A 27,691-nucleotide genomic window follows, 5' to 3' on the forward strand; every position below is an offset into this window, starting at 1 on the left:
CGGTCTGTTAAGCCCGTGTCTGTGAGTTGAGGAAGCCGCGGGGTTCGTAATAAAGAAGCCGAAGCGCGGCTGTCGTGGAGAAATGGAGCCTGTAAGTAAGTGGACCGCGCAACAAGTGGTGGACTGGATGAGAGGTACGTTGAAGTAAACATAAACAATCGGTGGAGGATTTATTATCATTTATAATTTCTATTTCGTTATTGTTAATTATCAGTATTTTGAATACCGTCTAGATTTTGTGTTTTACACTTTTTTTTTAAAGCCAACAAAACGTGGGACAAATTAGGAATGGAGCACAGATGCCATCCTGACTGGAACCGATGAAAAAGTACATCCTTGCAGTTTTGATCTTGCAACACAACAGCTTCTTCCAATATTTATTGAATTTTTGGAAGTGGAATTTGAAAAAATAAAATAAAAAAGCATAGTATACACATGTTTCTCTGGAATTTGTAAATTTGTTAAAAATTATGGACCTTGTAAATTGTGCTGTTGACTTACAGGTTGATAAGTAAAGGACCCTGGTCAGTTTATTTACATTTCACTATCGCCTTCTATGTTTCTGTGGTGAGGCAGATCAGGGGTTCCCCTGAGTCAAACCAGGATCCCAGAGTTTTACACACTTTATCTGCCTACAATGACCTGCAATAAAGCTTATTACGTATATCCCATTAAGAGTGAACCCCTGTGGCGGATCAAGGCGGCTGGGCAACTCATGTCAGCTGTTTGCCCAGGGGCAGCTGAGCAGAAGGGAGCAAGCTTTGCCCCGTTTTCCGAACACACGACTTTGTAAAAGTGTTATCTCCGGGTATTGATATTTATTACAGTACATTGTGATGAAGGGTGGGCGGGAGACACGCGTGACCTCCTCACAATTCTGACCCAGGACCGCGACAGGAGAGCTCTGCGGATCTACGCTCGGCCGTGAAAACTGACAATCAGGCTTTAAGCCTTTCGTTAAAGAATTGTAAATGGGTTTGGAGGTCCAGCTGTGTGGGTTCGTAATCAAACGTGTGCATCATTTGGTGGATGGATCCAGCCAAAATATTACCATTATGGGTATGGAAACCCCATAGGAATAGGAGACGTTCTACTCCGGGAGTTGAACTACCAACTCTGGCACCAGGAGTTTTTTCTTCCAGTGTTTCTTCCAGTGTTATCTCTGTATGCGACTTTATATGTAAATTCTAAGACAGTTAAACTAAGTAAACAGTAAACTGAGACAGTTTGTTGACAAGTGAGAAGTTGGTGTCCGCAGCCCGATTCGTTGGCAAAAGAGTCTGTTGTGTTCTGCAAGTTGTCAATAGCATCGGTTTGTTGACTAAGCATATTCATCTGTGGTAGAACCAAGGTATCAGCTTGACGGATAAATATTTGGTGTTTTGATTCCACCACTAGCCTGTTAAGTGTGTGATACTGACTGTTGGTTTTTATGGGCGTGCACATGAAAGGGGGTGGTGGTGATGGAAAAGTGTTTTTTATTTATTATTATTAATTTTGCTTTGTATATGAAAAAGTCCAATGGACCTCTTAGATATAAAATGTACATATCTACATTTCTAGATGGAAAACCATATTCATACAAGATGAGTTAACTCCCTTTTCAGATGACGCACATCATTTAAGAGCCAACCCTCTAAAAAAAAAAAAAAAGAAAGGACTGCCGAGACACACGAGACATGCTCCTCTTGTCTCATTGTGTTATTTACTATTGTGAGAAAGTGACCGGAGTCCCCCATTCAGTGCCCCGGCCCACAACTCTCCCGCTGACACTCCGTACACAGCTCAGTTAGTGTCAGACACAATGCGCGGACTAACACGACTGCCATTCAATGAAGACCAAAGCCGACAAGAGCCCTGCACAAAGGCTGGCACCCTGCCGTGCGCGGGGTCACGGGGTTGCCGTAACAACTGTCCATCACGGCTTCATTAGGCTGCGCCGCATCAGGGCGCCGCCGGACCACTGTTTGGGATCCCGCTCCCTCCTGTGTTTACTCTGCCTCCAGGTATCAGCGCTGTTTGTTTTTTTCCCTCTTGCAGCGCAAGTCAAGCGACGGGTTCTTTCATGGGCCGTTTAAATAGTCATGTTAACATGCCTCCGCTTCACGGCGATGGGCTTTCCGGTGGCGGGGGATCAGCCTTGCTTCGGAAAATCACTTTTTCCTGCAGAATTATCTTGCTCGCTCTGGTTGTCACATGCAGAGTCAGAGCAGAAAAGTATAATATAATAATAGTATAATACCCTGTCCAAACCTGCACATTCATTGATTCACCCACTGTATATATTTAATAATTCAATCTTTATTTGTTTACATTTATTGACCTTTTGCAGACTCTACCCCCTTGCATGCTTGCCTGTTGCAGAGGGACAACAGGCTCCTGTGCATGGGTTTTCCTCTTGAATTTCCCCTCGTTATAAGGTGATTGGAGGCCGATCAGCTGTTTTTAGTTGGGAGGCAAACACATACGTTGTTTCAGGAATGAAATCAACGTGTCGAGACCCGCTCACATATTTCCCTGCTCTTCCAGCAGGTGCATTCATACTCAATAATGTAGATAGTGATTGGTTGTTCGAGACAGAGTTATTAGTGATTCTTGGAACATTTCCAGGGCTCTGTGTGGCGGCGAGCACCATTACCCCTTTTTTTTTTTTCAACATTCTGAAGCTGTTGAAGCTAAACAGTTCCTGTGTGAAACCTCCTTAAATCATAATCAAAGCTGAAATCCTGACTCTGGGATAAAACTATTTTAAGGTCCTGAGAAATGCACAATTCTCACTAGTGCGTTAAATTTCCCTGCAGAATTTAATTGAAATTAACTGCTTCCTATGATGATGATCACAGCTCGAAGTCTCTTTAAAATTTGGCGGTATTATTATTACATTAGTAATATTAGTATTATTATTATTACATTAGCAGCAAATCCTTTAAGTCCTGGAAGTTGTGAGTTGGGGCCTCCATGGATCGGCTTGTTGTTCCAGCACATCCCACAGATGCTCGATGCGATCGCACCCTAACCCCGACCATCCACATGATGTAGAAGAAAATGCGATTCATCAAACCAGGCCACCTTCTTCCATTGCTCCATGGTCCAGTTCTGATGCTCACGTGTTCATTGTAGGTACTACTGACCGGTCTGGGGCTACACAGCCCCATATGCAGCAAGCTACGATGCACTGACGATTCTGACACCTTTCTGTCATAGCAGCATTAATTTTTTCACCAATTTGTGCTACAGTAGCTCTTCTGTGGGATCGGACCAGACAGGCTAGACTTCACTCCCCACGTGCATCAGAAAGCCCTTCGGCGCCCATGACCCTATCGCCGGTTCACCGGTTGTCCTTCCTTCGACCACTTTTGGTAGGTAGTAACCACTGCATACTAGGAACACCCCACAAGACCTGCCGTTTTGGAGATGCTCTGACCCAGTCGTCTAACCATCACAATTTGCCCTTGTCACAGTCGCTCAGATCCTTAGGCTTGCCCGTTTTTCCTGGTTCCAACACATCAACTTCAAGAACTGACTATTCAATTGCTGCCTATATACACCACCCCTTGACAGGTGCCATTGGAATGAGATGAGCAATGTTATTTCTATATATACTGTATATGATTGAGGACGTGTTATCTTGTTTATTTGTTTGGATAGAGAACTCATAGCTGAGCCCAGGGAGGATTTCATTATGAGATGGTACATATTAGTGGCAGGGGGAATGGGTTCCAATACCTGTAAATCATTAATTAGAGTAGGATAACTGATTTCCAATCCCCAGCTCAGAGGTTTCACAATGGAGCTACTGTTCCTTCATGGAAGATTTATGCTCTGACTCCCTGTACATTCGAGGCGTTCTGGATGGAAGAGTCCACCAAATGGAAGTTTTTGTGTCACCGTTCTTGACTCCCAGCGGAAGAAGTGGAAGCCTATCATGAGTGAAACTGAGGTCAGCTGAATCAGAGAATCGGAGGAAACGGCCAGATTCCCTCTTCCTGTTTCCGTTCTGTATTTTCTGTATAACTTTCAAGCTTTTCAAGAAGAGCAACGGCGGCGAGGCTGACGTAGAACGTCTCTCACATTTCGATGATAACATCTCGTCACTTCATGTCACGAGCCTCCTTGAGACAGACCATGACTCTATCTGAATGAGAAGTTTATCTCTCATATTATTCAACCGTCCTGGTCTTGAAAGGAAACAAAACAGTCAGAACTTGGAAGTGTCCTTGAGCAAGCCAGCCTTAGCAGGAGGTACGGTCCGGCTTTGACGGACGCAAGAGATTGAGGAGCATCTTATTCTAATAAATTTGTCCAATTCTGCTCTTCTGTCGCGATCAGATTAACCTGAAGCCTCGAGGGAAGCCAGATAATAAATGTTATGGGGGGGAACAAAGATCTGTATTAGTCAGTATATTTGCTGTGACTCACCAATATGGCTTTTTAAATGCTCCTGTAAGAGCAGCCTGAAATGTTCTCTTCAGTGGGACGCTGTTCCCAAGTGCGTCAGTCACAGTGGTTCCCATGTGAGCCAGATGCTACTGGAGTTACTCATGATGATAGTATTTAAATATATATATATTATTGAGAGACAGAATTTAAGCCTTTGGTTGACAGTGATGATAATTTATCGCCGTTCAGGTTTGTTGCAGATGTTTTGTTTTTGGAACTAACACTATGGAAAGTGTTTTATATCCATCATTCGAAGGCAAGGCAAGTTTATTTGTAGAGAACATTTCATATACAGTACAAGGGCAATTCAAAGTGATTTATATAAGACCATTTAGTCAATGCAAATATTAAACAAAATTTCAGTTTGAGCCATACGTTTAGAATGAGACGTTGAAGCATAATATTCCTGAATTTCTGCCATTATTTCTCTGGAATTATTAGTCTTGATTTATTCGTCGTGAACCACTCAAATCAATTCTGAAATAACTCCCACAATTGTATTGTTTTATCAGATAGTATCAAAGAATGTAGTTAAATATCGGATCCTTTCTTATAATTTATCGCACAAATCCAGATCCAATGCCTCTATTGGTTCCAGGCCTTGCTTTGCATGTCGTAGCGTGCAGCAATAATGCAGCGTTTGTTTGAGTTGGGCATAGTTCAGTGGACAAATCTGAAGAATGCTCAAGGAAATCCTTTTCTCTCTCTCTCTCTCTCTCTCTCTCTCTCTCTCTCTCTCTCTCTCTCTCTCTCTCTCTCTGTGTGTGTGCACACAAGGAGAGACACACAGACCTACTTGATCACATACGGAACAATATGGTGAATAACCCAGAATAAGACCATATTTCGGATGGGGTGTGTTGTGTTATTTAGATTCCTTTCACCAGACGACTCATTCAATCAGTTGAAATATTCTACAGAAGTTAAGTCATGTTGGAGAGCGGAGGAAATGACGTGTAAATTCTTCACATTGTTCATTTACAGGCTTTTTTTTAACAGACTTTTCAGAGTTTTTGAATTATGCCCCGGCTTGAATGGGAGAGGACATTATGAATACGTTGTTAATTGGACAGCTGTGACATTGGGGATAAAGTTGGAACAGAGTAGTGTGTCTGTAAACACACCCAGTAAGTGAGACATTAAGAACGATCGATAAACGATACACAGAATCCAAATAATGATTATTATTATTATTATTTTTTTAACAGATAAAGATAAGAGAATTGTCGGTCACAAGCCTCAACAAATGTGGTTCATGAGACATTTGCTTTTGCGGTTGGCAAAGACATTTGTGATTTAATTAAGAATTGTGTTGTGTTGAGATGTTTGATTCAAAGAGGATTGAAATGAGACAGAGGAGGCCCAATCAGAAAGCAACAGGCCCACAAAATATAGTTTTGCTAAAAAAAAAAAAAAAAAGTTTTTTACAAATGATTAACTGGATTCTTCATGAGAGGGTGGAATTTCATCTGTTTACCGGTCTCCTCACATGTGCCACAGAAGCCTAACCTAGTTCTCCAGCAGCTTGTGGTAAATACTTTGGGGTTTTCTGCGCGAGGCTGGAGGGGGGGCGGGGCTCAAAAGAACTCACATATGTGTTGGCAAGTTTCAAATGTTATATTAATAAACACTAAAAAGATTAGGATGATGAATGAGGACTGTCCATACTGAAAGTACTTAACTTTGCCAAAATAGTGTAGTTGCATTCTTGCTTCCCAATTTTTCATGTAAGCTGTGAAATGTTTGGGTTTTTTACCACATTTGCTCGACCCCAGACCTCAAGGCATCATGGGAACGATTAGGTGTTTGGGGGGGGTACTAGAGGGGACTACTGATGCTATAGACACTACTGCAGCTGGTCGTCTAGTAATCCAAAGGTTGCTGGTTCGATCCCAGGCTCCTCCTGCTAGCATGCTGTAGTGTCCTTGAGCAAGACACTTAACCCCTAATTGCTCCTGATGGCTGCGTCCGTCGGTGTTTGAATAATTGTAAGTCGCTTTGGATAAAAGCGTCTGCTTAATGTAATGTAATGTACTAACAGGCCATCGGTTCAAATCTGTACAACAGTGGAGGTCTTCTGGGTAAGTGCCATGCTCCAAGTGCTCTTGAACAAGGCACCCAGACACCAACTTTTCTAGTAAAGCTGGCATAGCTCTTTGGATGTGACGGAGCTGCTGTCATTTGTGACAACTCTCTGCCACATCAAATGATTTCCCTTGAACTAATGCGTATTATAATGAACTGTGTAAGAATTCAAAGTGCGAATCCGTTAAATTATTTTGTTTCAAACCAAAAAACAATAATAATCCCATGTTAATACTTTACTCATTTGGCACTTTATAGGATTTGAGTTATTTGAGTTATGTGTTTGAGTTATGCATGTGCTCCTCTATAGGTATGCTATTTCCATTGTTACTGGGGGGGTCCGCCTTTCCCAGTAAGAATGCAGAGCTGGGGCACGCGCAAGGCGTGGAAGGCAGCCGTGGTGAATTTAATAAAAAAAAAAAAAAAAAATCAATAATAATAATATCCCCACCACCTCAAGTCACAAAATAACAACTCGATCAATCAGAACGAGGCCACGTTCCAGAAAAGACTTCACTAAATTAGATGAAGACGAAAGGGGAAAAAATAACGTAGCACTTTCAAATGGAACTCTGGGACTTCCACCCAACACAGACGATCTGAGGGATTACAACTTTAAAGTTTGTTTTAAGTTATAAACCCTTGGTTATAGCCAAACCGATCCGGGAACACGGTCTCCTGCCGATTTTCAGAATCGAGGCCATTGAAGGATGTCACCGTGACAACACACAGAAGTACTCATTAGAAAACTGGTTTGGTAGAGAACGGTGACAACTAATGACCAAAACGTAATTTATCTCCTGCGCGTGAATGAAACCGCGCAGAACTCGGATTCTGCGCTCGGTGTGTTTGTCTCCCGATATTTGACGAGCGGCGTGCGGCATCAGTCGGAGGCCCCGTTGTCTTTTAGAACACGGCGTTGGCTAGTAACTAATGGAAAAGCCGGTTTCTGCTGCCATGGGTACACAGAAACGTTCCCACTGTCAGCAGATCTGCGGAGAGGAGCGCTCTGCAAATACTAGGATCTAATCTGCACGGGGAAGAACGAGCCCTGTTTACAATCGCTGGCAAAAGTAAGCAGCGGAAAAGAGACTTTGGTATCTGGTTACGGGGAAAAAACAACGTCTCAATAAATTGGTCGATTCAAAGTGAAAAGTCTTGTAATGTTCTTGTTTTTCTTAACTGCCAAACTTGGTCGACTGCGTTGAAATAATCTTGATCGATTTTTCCGCAGCATTACCAGATAAAATGTGATTTTTCGAGACAATTTCTAAGTCGACCGTAACACCAGTGTGAACAAGTGGAATCATTTTCGCTTGTTTCAGGTGGGTGTAAGGTTTAAAAATTGAATATTCTGCTTATACATTTATGTATTCCTCTCACTTTTCAAATTGTTTTTCAGTTGTGTGTTAAGTGCTTTGCAGAAAAAAAGGCTTTTGATAGAGTCCAGATATTAATCACAATGCGCTGATCTGGAATGCCGTGGCAAATTACTTTTCCCCAATCGGAGATGAAGAAAGTTATCGCTTTGTGCTGTGGAATGCCAAACACTATTAACAAGCTGTGTGCGTGAGTGTCTACTGCAGAACTGCAGCGAATTCACTGCTGATAAGATTAAGGTTTGGGGTTTAAAGAGTCACTTGGAAGTACGACCAAACAAACAACCATCGATAGCAAAACGATTTCTACTGTACACATTGTGCATTTACTGTATCAGGCCATATATTTATTTTGGCTACTTCAGTCACTTAATATGTATATCACTGAAGTGATTAAAAGAATGTGGGGTTTTTTTGACCAACGGTAACCACTATAACCAGCTCTCTGTTGAAATATTCCTTAAAGTGGAGATGGAGGAACAACACCTCAGTCTCCGAATATTTCATGCCTTTTGAGGGCGGGGTACAGCCGTAGCTTTAAACTGAATAAATGCTATATATATATATATATATATTTTTTTTTTTCTTTTGGTAAGATCTACAAATATAATTATTATTGCTATATTCATAAAAATGCATCTCAAAGCATGTCAAACAAGTTGAGACAATTGTGAATTGATCAGTTTTTGGTTCTTGTACAGAACAAAAACATTTCACCTGGAGATTCATGATTTATTAGTCTGTCGAAATCGATTTCAGAAGCCAGTTTGTGCAGCGTCTCTGCTCTTCATGAAGCGTGCTGCTCGGGTGTTTCCAAAAGCAGAAATCCCAGGAACGTGGAGTGATGTTTCGCACATCTGCCCATTTTCCCTCCCGGTCCCGCCGCCTCTGCCAAGATGTCAAAGCGATGGGCTCCGGGCCCCGGGCCCACGGGATGCGGTGATGTGCGAATTCGCAGAATGCACAAGGGGAAAAATTTTTGATATACTGTAATGGCATTTGAGTATTAGATCCAGCGATGAGCGTCAGGAGGAAGAAGAAGGCGTTCAGCAGTTCTGGATAGTATCTATCCAGGTTGTTCCTGTTGGGATCCAGGGTTTGTGTTTGGTTTATAATGATATTAAATACTAATTTCCTCACATCATTAAGTTAATTTTCTCAATTTGAGGGCAAATAGCCTCACTTTTTCCAAACCGTCCATCTATTCATCAAAAAGCACTAACTGCCAGTGCGACAAGTACATTGACATTAAAGCTACTGAAGTGATCGCTCATCATTTTCAGTTTTCACTCCAATTTAAAATTTAGAAAAAAAAAAAAAAAAAAAAAAGGATTGAAGTCCATGGTTCAGATGGAGCGCGTTTGCAGGTTAGCAGCCAGACTTTGCTCATGCCGCGCCGTCCTGGCATCGAGCCTCCTGCCCTCTCCTGCCCTCTTAGAGTGATCTTCACCCTCCTTGTGTGTCAGTAATGTGATCCAGTCTGTCACTACGGCATTCCTGTCCATCACAAACAAACATCAAACCACAGATACGCTATTTCCAAAATGAAAATGCGGCCACCCTTTGGCGTGGCAGGGTAAATGTTATTATTTTTGATAAATGAATGTTAAAGTGGTAATCCATTAGATGCATTTGTTAATAGATCCCATATTTGATACTTTATTCGGCGGGTACTGTATAAGAAAGTCAATAAGCCATTTAATGAATTTGCGTTACTTATTGGATATTTTATACACTGTTTCCATTGTGGGTGGCGGGGTCCGCCTTCCCCGGAAAGAATGCAACGATCAGACAGCCATGGTGAATTTGATGAATCGGTAGCTAGTTGAGATCAGTATTCTGTTGATATGGATGTTCACAAAAATATTGTCTACTAAGAGAAGCGCCCTAGGATGAAGACAAAGACAGTTCTAGGAGCTGTAGTAATCCACCCAACACAGACGATCTCATGCATTTGAATTCTCAAAATTTGGAGATGTATTGTTATTCTTTAATTGCGTGTTTGTCGCCCTCGGACTTTGGCTTTCTCAGTCGACCCTGTGTCGGAGGCCCATGTGGGTGTGTTTCTGCACAGTGGGTGTCAGGCAGCAGATGACCAGCTCGTTGGAAGTCTCTTCGAGCGGCTCCTCACTGTGACTGTCGCCCATCTGTCACCCGGCGTGGCATTCCAGGGCCAATAGCGGCCTCTGTTTCCCCAGGAGACTTTTTATGACCCCACGCGGTGACAGTTGCTCTTCTTCTCAAGCGTTCACACAAACACAGGCATTTACGGGCCAGTTGCCGATCTGGTCGGGGGGCTGGATGCTTTTGCATTCGCCATTTGGTGGATGCATTTATCCAGAGTGCCTTGAAAGTGGAACACACGGAACCCGCTTCAGCGCAGATATAGACATGAAACTTCTTAGCGAGGGTGGTCCCATTGGGACTGGAACCACTGACACACGTGGGTTTAGCACCATGCCCGACCCATTAAACTACACCAGTATTGGAACCTTTAAAGGAAAACTCTGGTACTTTCTAACCTAAGCCTTATTTTGCAATCGTTGGGAGGCAAACCAAGTGACTGACATGAGAAACTTTTAAATTGACCCAGTTTTAAGAGAATAGCTTTAGCTGACCATCATGCAATGGGGGCAATCGTGTTGTGTTTTCCTTTAAAGGACCAGTGTGTAAGATTTAGTGGCATCTAGTGGTGCATTCAGCTGGTTGCAGATTGCACCAACTTTCTACTGCTGAAACACCTGAAAAGTCCTCAATAAAGTCTGATACCGCCCTTTTAGCCATTGTTGTACAGTATGAAAGTTGTCTTGGATGACTTCTTGCCAATTGGGAAAGGCTCCTACTACAGTATGTTGACATTTGCTGGTCGTTTTTGGCCATTCTGGCCATCATGTTTCCGTAGGATGCAGGAGGAAATGATGAGCAATACTTCCAGCATTTAGCATGTGGAAAAGAGTTTTGAATTTCAACGCATATATAAGGATGCATTTTGTGCCTTAGCACCATCTGGACTTTATGTGGACCTTAAACACTTGAGTTGAGTCGTTTTCTCTCTGACTCTGACCACATCTCCCCTGCTCCTCCCTCAGGTCTGGACGACAGCCTGCAGCAGTACATTCCGTCCTTCCACCAGGAGGAGATGGACGGGGAGAAGCTGCTCAAAATCTCCCACCAGGAGCTGCTGGCGCTGGGCGTGGGCCGGGTGGGGCACCAGGAGCTACTGCTGGAGGCCGTGGACCTGCTCTGCACTCTGGTGAGTTACCAAGTTGGTCGATGGAGATGGAACCAAACCTGAACGCCAGATCGAAACCTATTGCTTTCCTGCCATTCAGGTTTTTATTATACATGAGTAATTTGATACAGTGGATCACTGCATGAAAGATTAACACAGCGAGGACGAGGCAGACCTATTATTTACAAGCAGGGCTGGGCAGAAACTCAATATGAATATTTGTCTGGGTTTTTTTTTTTTTTGTGGCGTCATATTGTGACACTCAGTAATGTTGTCTTAAACAATGATGAGAGGGAAAATCTAAAATTCTCATGATTCGTTTTTTTTTTTTTTTATATAAATAGAGCTTTAGTCTTACATACATTACAAAGCCATATACATTGGTGAATCTCATTTGTTTCTTTTTTTTGTATCTACATTCCCTTAAAAGTCACAAAATAATTCAAGGAGGATTATTATTTTTCTGAATATGTTGTACTGCTTAAAACCCGTACCGGCTGAGGGTAAGCATTGTTCATGTGACTGAATAAAAGTCCGGGCTGTTTGACAGTGAATGCACAGGAACCAGGGATTACAGAAGTGTCCACTCAGCTGCTTTCTGTCTGTCTGTCTGTCTGTCTGTCTATCTATTTATCTGGTTTCTATCGGTCTACCCATCTGTCCTTTTGCCTGTCGGTAAATCCTTGCCTCTCTCTCTCTCTCTCTCTCGCTCTCTCGCTCTCTCGCTCTCTCTCTTTGTCATTGTTTCTGGCTTTTCCGTCCCTGTGTCTTAGCAAATTAGCAAGTCACGGCTCAAGAATCAGGCCGAATTTCTTCCAATTTCCTGAATCCATTTCGAAGGCTTTAGTGGAAGTCTGGGCTGAATATATCCGTGGGGTTGGTCCAATAGTTATGTCTCTGTGGGACGGTAAACAGGAGGTTTTTGGATATCAGATGCGCTCGCCTCTAGCTTCTTTGGAGCTTAGCCCCGATGCCCCCTACTGTATCTCTGGAACAACGGGGGGTCCACTGGTACAATGCCAGTGTGGAAATAAAAGGAGCGTGTCATTGACTGATCACCAGGACCTCAGACATTTTCCATTGACACACTAGTCGACCCGGAAGAATACTCTAATTTGTCTTAAAAGAAAAATCCCTTGGAGAGTCCCACAAGACTTAAGGGAGTCATTGTGTGTTTTGCTTAAATCTACATTTCAATGTAAGGGGGGAAGTGGAAAATACATTTAAATAGTGCGTCTTCATTTTGTGTGAAAACTGGATGTAGAGAAAAGTCTGGAACTCCCCCATTTCCACAGCGTCCATAAAAGTGTGTGGGGGGGTTCTGTGTTGAACTCTGGGACCTGGTATGGAGATCATGTGTGCATGACCAAAAAAAAAACAAAAAAAAACTCAAACGAACATCTTGACAAGTAATTTTGTCTTGTGTTCAGTTGTGAAAATCTTTTTTTTTTTTTTTTTTTTTTTTTTTTTTTTTTTTTTGGCATGAAGCAAGTCCACAGGAGTGAGATCAATCCCACTGTCGTCATGTTCAGCCTCGCCTACAATAGCCGAAATGCACTCTGAATGAAGACGACTCTACTTCATTTTAAGCATTTTGTTTTTGAACTCCTGTTCTTTGTGGAGTCAGTGACAGTTTTTGTTTTTACAGTGCACAAAGTGGATAAATGTTCTACTGGAAGGAATTTGCTCTGCAGGAAACAGATGTAACCTCCCACCTGTCAAAGGGACCCCCCACCCATCCGCAGCCAAACACACAGCACAAAGAAACACAGACAGAAGGAAATGCTTAAAAATACATTTTTGTGTAATTTGTGAAAGTTCCCTCTTTCACTCTCTCACACACACAAACTAATTATATAACAATAACTTAGCAGAAGCTTTACACACTGCTTCTTTGGTTCAGAATAAACAATAAAATGTCACGATGAGGTTGCATGTAAAAATATATTTTAAATTTAAATGGCATTTTGGTTCCATGTATCACCAAATCATTGTATAACCGTATTGTTATTAAGCTCCATTGAATCGGTGGTAGCTCATTCTTATCAGAGCAGTTTGTGATATTGCTACATATTATATATATATCATTGTCTTGTATGAAAAATGAACTGGGGTTCACATTCACTTTGGAATCTAAATCACATTTAAAATGTAAAGCTCCAATGTTATGCCTATTTTTTCGGTTGTTCTTCGGCACCAGAGAGGTGGGGTTTGCCAAACAACACAATGAGATGCAGGAAGTGGAGCCAATCGCAGGAAAAGCTTTGAAAGTGATCCTTGAGCCTGTTGCCACCACCCGTACGGGACACACACCTAGGGATGAAATAAATGCTAAAAATAATTTGCAAACAGTTTCACAACATGCCCCCCCGTGAAGCCTGGATCGTTTTACATTTGGATCATATTTTGGTTTTTAATGTCGGTTTAAAGACATGGGTCTAAGAGATGATGCAAATTTGCCCGATGTCTCTGAAACAATTATTATTATTTTTTTTTTCAAATTCCGCCAAAAACAAATTATTTTCGAAAAATCAAGATCCTGAGCGCATGAACACAACCGTAAAATTCAGTTCAGCTGCAGATGTTTTCATTGGCTCTGAGCGGCTCATCAAACAGCTGTCCTGCCGGAGGCCTTGGACTGAGAGACAGAGAGGAAGTCAAAGAAAAAAAGAGAGAGAGGGAGCGATAGAGGGAAGATGGAGGGATGGTGAGTGTTCAGGTAAAGATATCCCATTTAACAGGTGGAGGGGGAGATTGGGAGGGGAAAGAGAGAGCGAGAGATTAATGGTGCGTTAACGTGTGAAGAGAATAAGACTTATTTTGTCTTCTGTTGATTGTCGCTAATACAGACCTGGTGGCGATTTCGTTTAGTTTTTTTTGGCCGACTGGTGGTCACCATGGGGAATGGTCTGCACGAATGTGTGGGGAGGTCAGGGGTCAAGGGAATGCCCCTGCTTGGCCTCGATCTCCCTTCATTCCTTATTAAACCAGAAGCCTTGGCCCTCAATCGAAACCGCCCCCCTTGCAGAATTTTGGCGTGGAGTCGGACAACCTGAAGAGCCTGCTGGGGAAGATGAGGGCGGCGTCCGGCAACCTGCACAGGTCGGCGTCCGAGCGCAGGAAGAACCCTGTGTACCTGGGCAAGAACTCCCAAAAACCGTCCAACCACTTCCTGACGGCGGTGGTGGAGCTGATTGGAGCCGCCAAGAGCCTCCTAGCCTGGCTGGACAGGTAGACGCTGCATGGACGCAGGAACACGCCCACACCTGTACACACACTTACCTCACTGATATCAGCCACACGCATACACGCTTTTGTTTTAATTTAAAACATACATGTAGGCTTGGGGAAAAATGTTTGTTTTTTTATGTAAGATGTAAGTATGTAATCACATCCCGCTATAATACACATTCTGCATATCACCGAAAGAAGCGTACCCATCTTGATCTATTTTCTAAACATAACAAACCAGGAGCTCAGTTACCAAAAAAGAAAATACTTTGCTTTTTGCTTGGATTCCACTAATATTCTATGAAAGGTCTTTGCGGGAAGGGCCAACAAGTTGAAACAGTCTGTTAATTTGGACATTTATTGTGGAAAGGTCAAGCCACACACTCTCTCCCACATACAGCGACCGGGTTTAACCATCACTCAGGAATTCATGCCTCTTCAAAAGCCTTTTTAACACGTGTGTGTTGTCTTGTCAGAGCTGTGACTCGAGCAGGGTTTTACTGTCCCGGAGTGGAAACAGGCCGTGCATGACAACTTGTCTGTCTCTCCACTGAAGTCATGTGGATGTTATGTAGATTTCACAGCTTGTATGAGCTTGACGTGCATTCCACATCCCAGAGCCGTGAAAAACTGGTGTGTCGCTACAGCTGTCGCTTTAACACCTGACATTTGGTGCCAACTTTAGACAATTTCACTTTACAATATGACATGAGCAAAGTAACTGCAGTTAACAAAACGATTCAAAATTATTGACAGAAAACATGAATGCATTTACAAAAACAGTAAAATCAATCTCAACTCCTAATAATGTATATTACACTGACCACAAATTTTCTTGTTTATTCTATTTTATGCTGGATTTCAGGAATGAATAATGTGTTGTATTATTATCTTATTTTAGGATTATTTATCTTTTTTTATTGAGTATTTTTTATTGAATTTTGTTTATTTATTTATTGTTTCTTGTTAATTTTGGGTTTATTCTGTCTGTCTATCTTCTTCCACAAGAGTATATGTATGTTTTGATTATCTGAACTTATTTATTATCATAACCATCTGTAATAGTTATGAATAGAGTTATGAATAAACACTCAAGTTTCCACTCTAGTTGTGATGTTTTTATCCAGGAGCAGACCTTCAGCTAATGCCTTTCTTACGGGAATGCAGGCTGGCTATCTTTCGCGGTTTTTATTTTTATTTTTTTCTCCTGTGTGCTGTTTTGTAAAGGGAAGTGTCTGACGAATGGTTTCCTCTGTGTTCCCTGTGTTTTTCGGGGACAGGACGCCTCTGACGGGGATGTGCGACTTCAGTTCCACCAAGAACAGCATCATCCAGCTCTGTCTGGACCTCACCTCCACCGTGCAGAGGGTGGGTGCCGCCACTTCTCGTAAAGTGCATTTGGAACGGAGAGCGGGGCATCTGATAGGTGTCAATACTAAAGTATTGATTGTCTGCGGGACAGGAAACACATGGTCCAAAATGGTGCCCAGGTCTCAACATGTAGTCTTCTCCAGGGCTTTTTGATGATAAAACAAGATCCAAGTGTGTGTTTTAACCTTGAACATTTGCACATTTGGCAAACACCCACACAAAAACAACAAAAACAAAACAAAAAAAAAAAAAGCTGTTTCCTCGACCACAGGACAAGTCCTCCGTTACCTGGTGGAGACGTTTACCCTTTCCTGCAGGCTTCCCCCTCGCTCAGTTCTCACATGCTTTTGCGAATGCGTCCTTTTAATGTCTCCATGCAAGATGGGCGTTTCTTCAATATAGTCTTGTTAAATTGTTTATTAAGACCCGTGATGCATTAAAACCTATGAAGATTTATTGGTGGGAGTATAGACGTATAAGGGGTAAAAAAAAGTTTCTTCCTCTCACCTCATCGTCAGATTCAATACGTTAACAGGTTCCTGTTGATTCCTGGGAACCTAGCAGCTAGGTTTAGGTGTGTTTTGTTTTGTTTTTTGTTTGGTTTTTTTCAGTGCGGTGTGTTTTGGGGTTGATCGCTGAATGATAGGTTTCCTGTTAATTGCAGGATTGCACCGTTTATGAGATGGAAGAGAAGATTCTGCAAGTCGTAAGTATTGGTTCTAATTTGGTTTCTGGTTTGAGCGCTGAGAGATTCCAGGAGTTTCTAATCATATGCATGTGTCAATATATATACACACACACACACACACAGAAGGTCAATGCACAATGAAACGCGTGCATGGAAATATACACATAGCACAGGACAAGAGTGTGTGTGTGTGTGTGTGTGTGTGTGTGTGTGTGTGTGTGTGTGTGTGTGTGTGTGTGTGTGTGTGTGTGTGTGTGTGTGTGTGTGTCCGCCCAACTCAAAGCTGCCATGGTTCACAAAAAGCCTTCCTGTCTTAGATAACACTTCCTGTTTGATTTGAGTTGGGCGATTGACCTGCTCCTTCAAAGAAGCAGAAAAATGTTTTCAATCCGATGTATTTCTCGTGGCGTTTTCAGTGTTGAAATCGCTCATTTTAATATCACGGACCCTCAATTTCATACGCATTAGGCCACGGACCTCATTTGATCAGATTTTAACTCTGGGACCTTGGTCTGAGGAGATTGTATTGTTAAATATGATAATTGTCATTCTATAATGGTCCTAACGTTGTGTAAATTAAATGCTTTCAAAGTTTAACTATTTGCTATTTTGCTGGGGACCCCCTGGAGCTTCTTGGAATGACCCCCGGGGGGTACCCGGACCCCATATTGACAATCACCGCTCTAAATGACAAAACCGCAGAGAAGAGTCACACGGTATGAGCGTGACAGTTAGGTTAAAGGAATCCTTTTGTAGCGTGTTGTACAAACCTCCTACTTTTGTTTCGTCTGTGTTTTGTGTTTGGTGTAGGATCGTTTGGTGACTGTCTAGTGAAACTGCCCCAAAACCCTCCAGCTCTGTGAGGTTATGTAAAACACCGTCTGGCTTACTGAGGCCGCAGGCTCCTTGAAGTGTCTTCCGGCTTCTAAATACACCAGCTGCAGACAGTAATATTTAATGAGAGGTTGTTTTTTTGGTATTTTTTTTTTACCCCCAGGAAGGAAAATAGAGCATCTTTTCACCCCACCCTTAATGAGGTTTCCACAGAAATGTCAGAGTTCAAGGACAGCCACAGCAGCAAATCCATCTGAAATAGACTGAAAGTTAGGAAAATAAATCCCCATTGAAGCTGACAGTAGACTAGACTTCTTCTGCAGTGCTGTTCTTCAATTTTCCACTTTTCTCCTCCATCAACACTTTTTTTAACCTGGCATTTAATGACTATAGATGCACAGTGTATTTTGGCAGCCAAGATGCCAAAAAAAGCCATTTTTTTCTCCAGAAATCTATTGCTGTGTATTGTAATGATGCGCTTACAACCAATCCTATGTTTTTGGTATCCATTTGCCATTGGTGTCATAGAATCTGTTAAATTTCTAAATCCCCCTCCATGTGCTTGAATGGGGGAAATAATCTCAGTCACTCTTAATTATACTGTTAATCTTTTGTTAAAATTGTCACTTTTCCAGTGATTAATAAACCTCTCTCTCTCTTTTAATGTCTTTCAGTCTCGGGCTCTTAATGAAATCTGTGAGAAGACGGTCGGGGCCACGGCCAACCCTCTGAAGAGCCCGGTCGCCTGTTTGGAGGAGGTCCACATCACCAACATCCAGCCCGGAGAGGGACTGGTAGGTGCTACTGATCCAGAATCAAAACATCTACCCTTTCTGAAATGTCAGGATTTCACACATTTTTCGGGATCCTGGTAGTAGGGCTGGACAACTATGGCTAAAATAATAATCACCATTATTTTTCTCAAAATTGTTATCACGATTATGCATCCATTTTGGGGAACACAATTATTTTATTGCACTTTGTAAATCAACATAAATCTGCCTTCACAATAATAATGTATTTATGAACCTTTAAATAAATATACTCAAGCGTACAAATCTTTGAATCAAAATAGGACTTTCTTCACATTAATTCAGTTTTCTTAAGGCTATATATAAATTACATTTTACAAAAAACAAAATGCCACCACATGGCACCAAATAAAAGGAATTACAAAATGAAAACATTATAACAAATTGGGGGAAAAAATTGTCAGCGGCCACTCAATTTATTGTGGAGGCCAATGTCGACATCGTGATTAATATGCGATTAATTGTTCAGCCCTACCTGGTAGTGGTAGCGCTTTATTCTAACATTTAGATTACAAAGGGAAAAGAACCCCTAACTTGAGGAGAACACCTTCGTGTTTCCACCACAGTTCATTCCATAGTAGCTGATCATCACAGCTATATTAACAGCATGTAAGGTCAAAGGAACAAAAAACAGTCATTTAACTCAACATCCCCCTCCTGCAAAACACAAAACAGGTATTTAACCTCCGCTGTAATTATAACTGGCCACAACAGGGGAAGGATGAGAAACAGATGAGAAACGGGCCACGAAGTCGAAGAGAATGGAGAAATAAGTGCAGTGGAGGCAGATCCGTAGATTATACACCCGGCGTGAGACACAAAATACCCAAAATGAGATGCTGATTTGCTTTGATTCTCAGGGAATGTACATCAAATCCACCTACGACGGGCTTCACGTCATCACCGGGACGACCGAAAACGTGAGTGGTGTGACGTGGGTTTCACTGGTGCTTGTGTCCCAGACCTAAAGTTAGACCATAAGTTAAGCTAGTGAAAGTATCAAAGAACTGAGTGTTAAGTGTTGTTAACTTAAAATAATATATGTTGATAATAATAAATAAATAAAATCAAATATACTCATATGTTACACTGTATGTTTCTTAGTCTCCCGCAGACAAAACCCAGAGGATTCACGCCGGAGACGAGGTCGTCCAGGTCAACGGTCAGACTGTGGTGAGTTGAAGACAGATTTTTAATTGAAATATATTTTTAGTTACGTTATATTTTACTGCCAAGTCTTATAGAGCAATTGAAAAACTACTGCAAATTAACCTGTTTCAACCATGATAAAGAACAAGAAAAGCGAACGGATAGTTGTCTAGAGTTTTGTTTCTTCCTTTGGTCATGTGACTTGAATTCCCCCCGTGTGATTGGCTCAGTTGGGTTGGCAGCTGAAGCACCTGGTGGGGAAGCTGAAGGCGGAGCCTCAGGGCGTTGTCCTGGTGGTGAAGAAGAGGCCGTCCGGAACCTCCTGCTCCTTCGCTCCCGCTCCGCTCAAGAACCTGCGCTGGAGACCCCCACTGGTGCAGGTCGGTGCCCGCGGCATCCAAATATTATTTGACGTATTTCCTCAATTCTGAGAGCTGCAGGTGGGAAGAATGTGTGTGTTTGAAGATGCTCTCTGGTTCTGCGTGTTGCAACCATCAGAAAACAAACCATGACCCTACTCTCAAGGTTGGTTTTAGCATTTGAAGAGACACTTGGTTTGTTTTTTAGATTTATTTTTGACCGGACGGTTTCTGGATTATAGTAAATTCCCTCTGCCCCTGGGACAAAGGGAGCAACGAGACTTGTTTCAGGTTAAGCGGTTTCACAGCGCTTTCTCCAGTGGCCTTGAGCAAGGTACTGATTTGCCCTGTAGCTAACCATGTTCTCTGGCGTGAAAACAACATTTGCGTGAGGGGAATCGGCCAAGTATCACCTTGAGGTAATTTTTTATACCTGCCGTCGATTTCAATCAAAGGTAGGGTTTCGATCGTGGGGGAGGAAACTGCCCTTGAGCACGTAATTTGTTCTCATTCATCTCACCGAGGAAGAGGAGGAGAGTTGCAGCTTTATTACTTGACTTAAGTCACCTTCCACGACAAAGAAATTCTTTCTGCCTTTGACGATAACCGATGTGGTTGCAACTGCATGAGGTTGTGAGTGAAACAACATGGTTCTTCTGGGAATTTCCCAGTGACCAACCATAGAAAACCATGTCTGTACTGGTCAGCTCCCACCAGCCGTCAACGGACCACAGTGCTCCCCCCCCCCCCGTGAGGTCCAAAGTACGGTGCTGGTACGTGGAGTGAAACCTTTTCAAGTTTGGAGGCCAGTCTTCCAGCTCGTGTTAGTTTGTTTTGGTGACGTAGTTTAGGTCTGGGAGTGTGTAAGCGGCAGGAACTGGGTCCTCCGTCATTTGGGCATCGGCGAGCAGGAGGGTCGTGGGCTGAACCATGGTTCCCGTCTCTTTGCCACAAGAAAAGGGGAACGGCGTAACCACGAGACATCATCCACCAATGAAGTCAGACTTGTTTGGAAGTTGACTCATGTGTTAATAGACAATGAAACAACCGCTGAGTTCACTGAATGACCAAGTGGGTTTTGGTGACGAAAGACTCCGAAAGAGGATGTGAGTATTTGGAGAAGATACGGCAGGTTAAATGCAGCAAATGTCACCAGGGTTTCTGGTGGCATGGTTGGATCGTTTGTGTTGTTTCTAATCTCAGTGACGCAGATAGGTCCAACGACAATCTCTTCGGATGTTGGATTGTAATTTACAATGAGTTCTGTTTGCAGTGCTGCATCGACTGGCTTACGGCAGTTCAAATTTGGACACTGGGCAATGGTGGTGCTGAATGATTCTAACTTTCTCAATATTATAATATTGCAGCTATCAGCGACAATATCTAGTTCTCTACTTCATACTCAACAATATTTAAGAGGAGCTTGGATTAAAATAAACTGTCCTTTTAATAATGGTCCATAATGTATGGGTAGGTGCTCTTGGGCAGAAAGCCAATGCCCACCCTCCCTCTGGGGCTCCAAGGCCATTGGCGGTTCAAATGCCAAGTTTCCTCTCATTTTATCCACCATCCGCAGGTCTCGCCGCTCCATAAAGAGAAATCAAACCCTTTGGAAGGTGTTCCTGAGGCTCTGGTCAAGCCCGGGAAGCTGGCCTTCTTGGATTTGTACATCCCTCCTCCCCCGTCGGTCCCCTACACACCGAGGTAAGAACCAGCCGTCTACTCTGGTTTATCTTCATGTGATGCTCCTTTATCTTCCACCTGGTGATAGTAGTAGTTATCACCCATGATCTCCTTCATGTGTTCCTGCTACACCTGCCCTGTGTTAGTGCTGTGCACAGTATCTGTGGGGAGCTTTACAGTATTCACCATTGTCCTGCATGAAATCTGTATTATCACTAGTACACAGTGGTAGTAATTATAGTCTTTCATGTAATTTGTGTAATAAGTCTGTTTTCAGCCTCAATCTGTCCTGAATTATTACTGAACACAGTAGTCGTGTCATCTTTCATGCATTTACTTTACAATGCATCTGTAATAAATCATAATACATCAGTGCTATGATCAAAGATGAAGACTTAAATTTTTTTTGATACCACTAGATTTTTTTATTTTCTTTATTTCTTTCTTTTTTCTGTTGTTTCCTCGAAGGGACGGGAAACCCAATGTGACGGAGAGTGTCAAACTGTGGCCCAAGTCTCCAAATTCATACCTGGACAGGAGGAGACGCATGACAGTGGCCGACTACGAGAAGAGAATCTCTATCAGTCCCCCTGTGGACATCGGCCTCCAGCCGGCGCCCGCGCGCATGAGGCAACACATTTCCACACGAGGTGAGCACACACAAGCTCAAACACACACTCAGTGTGTGTGTGTGTGTGTGTGTGTGTGTGTGTGTGTGTGTGTGTGTGTGTGTGTGTGTGTGTGTGTGTGTGTGTGTGTGTGTGTGTGTGTGTGTGTGTGTGTGTGTGTGTGTGGTCTGCGGTCTGCACGCAGCTGGGAAACACTCCATCCCATAGAACCCCAAACAGGAAGTAGATAAGGAAAGAGGAAGAACTGATGTTCCCAATGCTGAGTTGACAGAACTCTTTCCACTGTCTCACTTTGCTCACGTAATTTAAAAAAAACACTATATATAAGCATTTAATTTGAACCTGTAAACCTCATCTGTGGTCATTTTAACTTAAATTAATCTTAACCGGTAGGATCATTAAAAGGGTCTGTCTTGGAGCACATACTACTTTTGTCACAAAAAATATTCATGAATTTTGGTTCTTTTATGAATTTATTATGGGTCTTCTGAAAATGTGACCGTCTGCTGGGTCAAAAATCTAGCAACTTGAATTATTAAATTTTCTCCGTGGCATGACCTTAACTTCTTGTGCATTTAAATATGGCTCGTTGGATACGCTCATTAGACTCAGACACAAACGCTAGAATAGGAAAGTCTAAGCAGCTCAGCACGGATCAGAAAAAGCGGATCATTGACTTGAGCAAGTCAGGAAAGTCACTTGGAGCCATTTCAAAGCCGCTACAGGTCCCAAGATCAACTGTGCAAACAATTGTTTATCCATATAAAGTGCATGGCATAGTCCTTCCACCAGGAAGGAAACGCAAGCTATCACCTGCCGCTGAGAAAACTGGTCAGGATGGTCAAGAGTCAACCAAGAACCACCACAAAGAGCAGGTCTGCTGCGAAATAGAAGCTGATGGAACACAGGTGTCAGTGTCCACAGTCATCACCATGGGTTGAGAGGCTGCCGTGCAGGAAGGAAGCTCTTGCTCCAGAAGTGGCACCTTAAGGCTCGACTGAAGTTTGCTGCTGATCACATGGATAAAGGGAAGGCCTTCCAGAGGAAAGTTCTGTGGTCAGATGAAACAAAAATTGAGCCATTTGGCCACAATGACCAGAAATATGTTTGGAGGAGACAAGGTGAGGCCTTTAACCCCGAGAACACCACTCCTACCGTCAAGCATGGTGGTGGTAGTATTATGCTCTGAGCCTGTTTTGCTGCCCGTGGATCTGGTGCTTTAACAGGAAGTTAATGGAATAATGAAGGAGGAGGATTACCTCAATTCAGGAAAGCCTGCAATCATTTGCCAGAAGGTTGGGTCTTGGTTGGGTGTTCCAACAGGACAATGACCTCAAACACACATCAAAAGTGGTAAAGGAATGGCTAAATCATGTTTGAATCAAGGTTTTAGAATGGCCTTCCCAAAGCCCTGAGTTAAATTACATCGAGAACATGTGAACTGTGCTGAAGAAACAAGTCTGTGTCAGAAAGCCAACAAAATTTAAATGAACGGCAACGATTCAACGGAACCTTGTGGATGGCTGCCAAAAGCACCTAATTGAGGTGAAAATAGCCAAGGGACATGTAACCAAATATTATCATTGCTGTATGTATATTTTTGACCCAGCCGATTTAGTCAGATTTTCAGACCCATAATAATTCATAAAAGAACCAAAATTCATGGATGTTTTTTTGTGACAAAGAAGTATGTGCTCCAGTCATTTCATCCCAGAAAAATGATTTATAGAAATGCATGTTCTTTACAAATGTATGTAAAGTTTTGACCACAAATCTCTGTGGTCTGTCTGTCCACACTCAAACATATTCTGTACTTGACACGTGTGCTAATTCTCAAATATCTGGCCCGTTTTGCAGGCAAGCCTCGGCCGCTCTCCATGCCTGTGGACACCTGTTTTGGCTCTTCAGACGCGTCCTTGAGGAGCGGTGCCCAGGGGAGGAAAGGTAGACTGGACCCAAAAACCGAGGGGCTTATCCAGCTGTTATCAGTAAACGGTTGTTTTCTCCGTCACATTAACACCAGAAGCAAACAGAGACAGACTCGCACTGCGTGCTTAGAATTTTCTCCCTCGTTGATGATTAACATTCGGGTGCAGTTGCAGAATTAGTGCTGTTTATTTCTGTAACTGTTTCCGCTTAGTACCTACTTAACCTTGAGCCAGATTGGTATTAGAATGTGTTGTGGTTGATAGTGTGACGAAAATAGCCCTCTTAATTGTTCAACAACAAATCTTTTTTTTTTTTTTAAGTCTATTTATGACAGGGATTCCCACCCTTTTTTCATTTCGAGGACCCTCAATTTGATGCACATTAGGCCAGGAAGCTCCGTGAAGATTTAGTCCCTGGGACCCCAATCTGAGAAGATTTTTATTATAGGATATAATTTAGTCTAAACTTCCATACCCTGTCCATGCTTACATCATGTACGTGAAATAATGGTGAAGTTGAACTTTTATTAATTTTACTGGTCCCCAGACGTTAAGATCCGCTGATATGATCAAGCTATTTAGAGCAATATTAAATGGTGACAAGAGAATTATCTGACATGAATAATCACATTAAAAGTGCTGTTTGAGTGTTGTACACTGCAGAAAGAGTAGAACATTTTCAAGTCACTAAAAAATATTTTCCATCAAGAAATCACTTTACTTGAAGCAAATTGAAGAGGTGGAAAATTTCAGGTTCAGAAAGTAAAAGTCTTCGCTGTGTTTTTGCTCCGGCCGTGCAGTTGACTCAAAATACTGGGGTTGAATTTTCCTTTCTCAACTCGGATTTTCTACCAATTCTTCAAACTGACGCTACATTGGAAGCCTCGCCAAATATTGTCAAATGTTGTACAATATTCAACACTTTAAGGATGTTGAGTAGCCTCTCTTCTGCCTCTCATCCACAGCCCAGGACGTCCTGCACAGATACCTAAGCAACGAGCGCATCGCCACCATCTCGGAGGAAGCCCCCGTCTACCCCCTGCCGTACCAGCCTGTGGACCGGGGCCACCCATTGGTACGCGGCGTTGACCACATCCGCGGCAGCCAGTGCTTCATCAACGCCGACCTGCACAACAGCGCTACCATCCCCTACCAGGAGGCTGCGTCCAAAAAGGTCCTGGCTCCAGCCGCCCCGACCCCTCCTGCTCCCGCTGCTGCTTCTTCTGGGTCGAAACACTCCTCACTGCTGGGGGGGTGGCTTGCCCGGCTGCTCAGCCACTGACATTTGGGCTTTCACTGGGTCCATCAGCTCCACCGGTCCAGCCGATCCTCATAGACTTACAGTGGACCGGGACTACAGGCTCTGTCCAAGGACCTAGTCCCTCGAACAGCCCACGTGGAGTGTGTTCATACATGTGCATTTCATCAGGTCACAACATTGTATTCAGTATTATTGTTTTTTTCTATTTTTGTCCATTGTGTGATGTTATTTTATTTGTTTCTGAATACCTGCTGAACAAGAAATATCATTTTAAGACATACATGGCTTAAATCAGTCTATTAAGTGATATGCAAACTCATTATATGCTGGTCAGCACCGAAGGAATCGATTAAAGGGTTAATTGCGAGAGCGAGAGAGAGCATTTGAAAAGTGACCATCTTGTACCATTTCTTAACACTTGGATCTTAACATACATTTTTCTTATTGTTATTTCCGTTTCCATTAATTTATTGTCTCTGCATGCAATATTAAAAACATATCTGAGCCGTTTGTACATTTCAGGTACAAAAAAAGTACAGAACAAATGTGCACAAACCATTTATGGTCTCATTCAAAATAATCTTTTAGCATGTGTTGTCTTTTGCCTCTCAAAGTCAACACAGAGATCATTGAGAATGTTTAAATGCAGATTTCTGCCAACAGCCACATCCAGGGTCGCTAAATCAATTTCTCCATCTCTCTCAATTGTAAGTGAATGGATTGTTCTCTGCAGAATGTCTGATTAGCCCGATTAACAAGGGATTACGATTTTTAAAAAGTGCCTCGTCGGGTCCCCGCTGTGTTAAATCCAGCTCCTTTCACCGCTCTGACAACCACACTCAGGATTAACTTCAGCATTTAGTCACTTTATGTCACTATTTCAGTGGTTCCCAAATCTGTTTCCTGAGGTCCCACTATTCCACCTTTCATACATCTACACAGGGAAAAATAAGGTCATTACATTTTATGTGTTGTATTTAATGTCATAATAAACTGCGGAACAATTAAATGAAATGGAAAATTTGATAATTGGACAGTAGATTCAGACAACTATTTTATAAATTAGGTATTTCATTTTCCCCACACCTCAGAACATGAGGATGTGGCACCCCTCTCTGAAACTTGTGCCTTGCTCAAGGACCACTCAGCACAACTTTTCTATGGATTGACCCTCGATCTAAGTTCAAGACGACGTTTAAACCCAAACCATCCTCACCGATTTAAACATCCAGGAAGCGCATCGCTCCACTTATGCTGGATCTGTGTGGATTTGTAAATTTTACTTGTATATTTTGCCTCAACTTCGGGATTTGAGCGGACTTTCTTAATCGATGGACCACTGTGTTTGTGTTTCATCATTGTATTTCATTGTTTTGTTTTCTGAATTGCTCAAATGTAAAGTGAAGCTGGTAAATGGTATTAAACTGAGGTGAGAAAAATCACCTCAATATTTACCAAACCGTGGCTAAAACAGAGAAACTGCAACCTGCAAATGTAATTATTGAATTAATATTTGTGTTCCCAAATGCTACATATCAATTTTGAGATTTGTGTCAATATTTCTAATATATCGGGGGTTTCAATCTAGAAGAAGGTCTTCTGGGGTTGTTGACGTCTAAAAACAGAGCCAGAACCACTTTAGTGGTCCTGACTTTGCAGATTCCTCACGGCGGCTTGTGCAGGAAACTCCTGTTGGAGTTTTTGAAACCACTGATGATAGTGTAACTCAGGGAACCCTCTGAGGTGCCTATAATTAGAGCCGACCCCTTAAAGGAAAAGTTCTCGCTGTTTTTTTCAACCTGATTAAATCGTTGGTTCCCGTCGTTTATCAGTAAGTTTCTCGATTGTAAATCATTCAGCGAGGCTGTGCCGTGAGCAGTTTTCAATGATGGGAACTAACATTTTAATAAGACCTGGGTTTGAAAATAGCAAACTCATCCTTCAAAGCTCTTGAGGCCTTTTCACGTTTTCGAGTGGCTGATTTATATTTAGCGCCTTAAAACTAACGGATCAAGAGCTAGAAAGTTTATTTTAATTTTTTTGAAAGTGCATCGACCGGTAGCTCGAATACTTAACGTCACGGGTAAAAGCTGGATGGAAACTGACAGTATATTATACAGAGAGAGGATCATTTAGCGTTTCTAAAATACAGAGGATGATGATGATGATCCAACATGATCCAATTTGGAAAAGTGTCGTATAACAGCGCATAAGGTCGACATCTTGTCCTTCACAAAGTACCGTTACCAGCATTCATTCACTTTCGGTCACTGTGTGGAAAATAGGAAACAAACTGGTTGATGTACTCACTGATATTATCGCAGCTCTCAGGAGTCTGATGCTTCTCTGACACTTTGTAAATTGTGAAAATGTTCAAATAAAGAATTATTTTATTTTGAATTCCTCTCTGTCTGACATAGTTTTGTCATTAATCAGATAAGGGGGGAAAGATATATGTGAGGATAGGTGGTGGGTGAATGATTATATGAGAAATTATAAAGAGAATGCCTGCCACTCACCTGTTACATCACATTGGAACATCTTCTTTGTTAAAAATGTCCATTGGTTTGTCAAAATTAGTTTGAAGGGTTAAAGAGGAGACACTAAAAG

General features: G+C 42.3%; 1 protein-coding gene across 1 annotated transcript; it reads left to right on the forward strand.

The window, feature by feature from the left end:
• Positions 1-27,481, forward strand: cnksr3 (cnksr family member 3). The gene is made up of 13 exons (XM_079996767.1): positions 1-134; positions 10,994-11,157; positions 14,165-14,367; positions 15,648-15,735; positions 16,403-16,444; positions 17,935-18,054; positions 18,933-18,992; positions 19,177-19,245; positions 19,452-19,601; positions 21,157-21,284; positions 21,732-21,913; positions 23,750-23,836; positions 24,786-27,481. Exons 1-13 carry the CDS (start codon positions 83-85, stop codon positions 25,100-25,102), a joined length of 1,662 nt encoding a protein of 553 aa, XP_079852893.1. The 5' UTR covers positions 1-82; the 3' UTR covers positions 25,103-27,481.
• The last annotated feature ends 210 nt before the right edge of the window (positions 27,482-27,691 follow it).

This window comes from Zeus faber (genome assembly GCF_960531495.2).
Source record: "Zeus faber genome assembly, chromosome: 2".
In the NCBI taxonomy this organism is placed as follows: domain Eukaryota; kingdom Metazoa; phylum Chordata; class Actinopteri; order Zeiformes; family Zeidae; genus Zeus; species Zeus faber.

Coding starts and splice junctions, on each gene's coding strand:
- cnksr3 (XM_079996767.1), top strand. CDS start 83: ATGGAGCCTGTAAGTAAGTGGACCGCGCAACAAGTGGTGGACTGGATG. Junction 11,158..14,164: donor TGGACCTGCTCTGCACTCTG/GTGAGTTACCAA, acceptor CCCCCCTTGCAG/AATTTTGGCGTGGAGTCGGA. Junction 21,914..23,749: donor GCAACACATTTCCACACGAG/GTGAGCACACAC, acceptor CCCGTTTTGCAG/GCAAGCCTCGGCCGCTCTCC.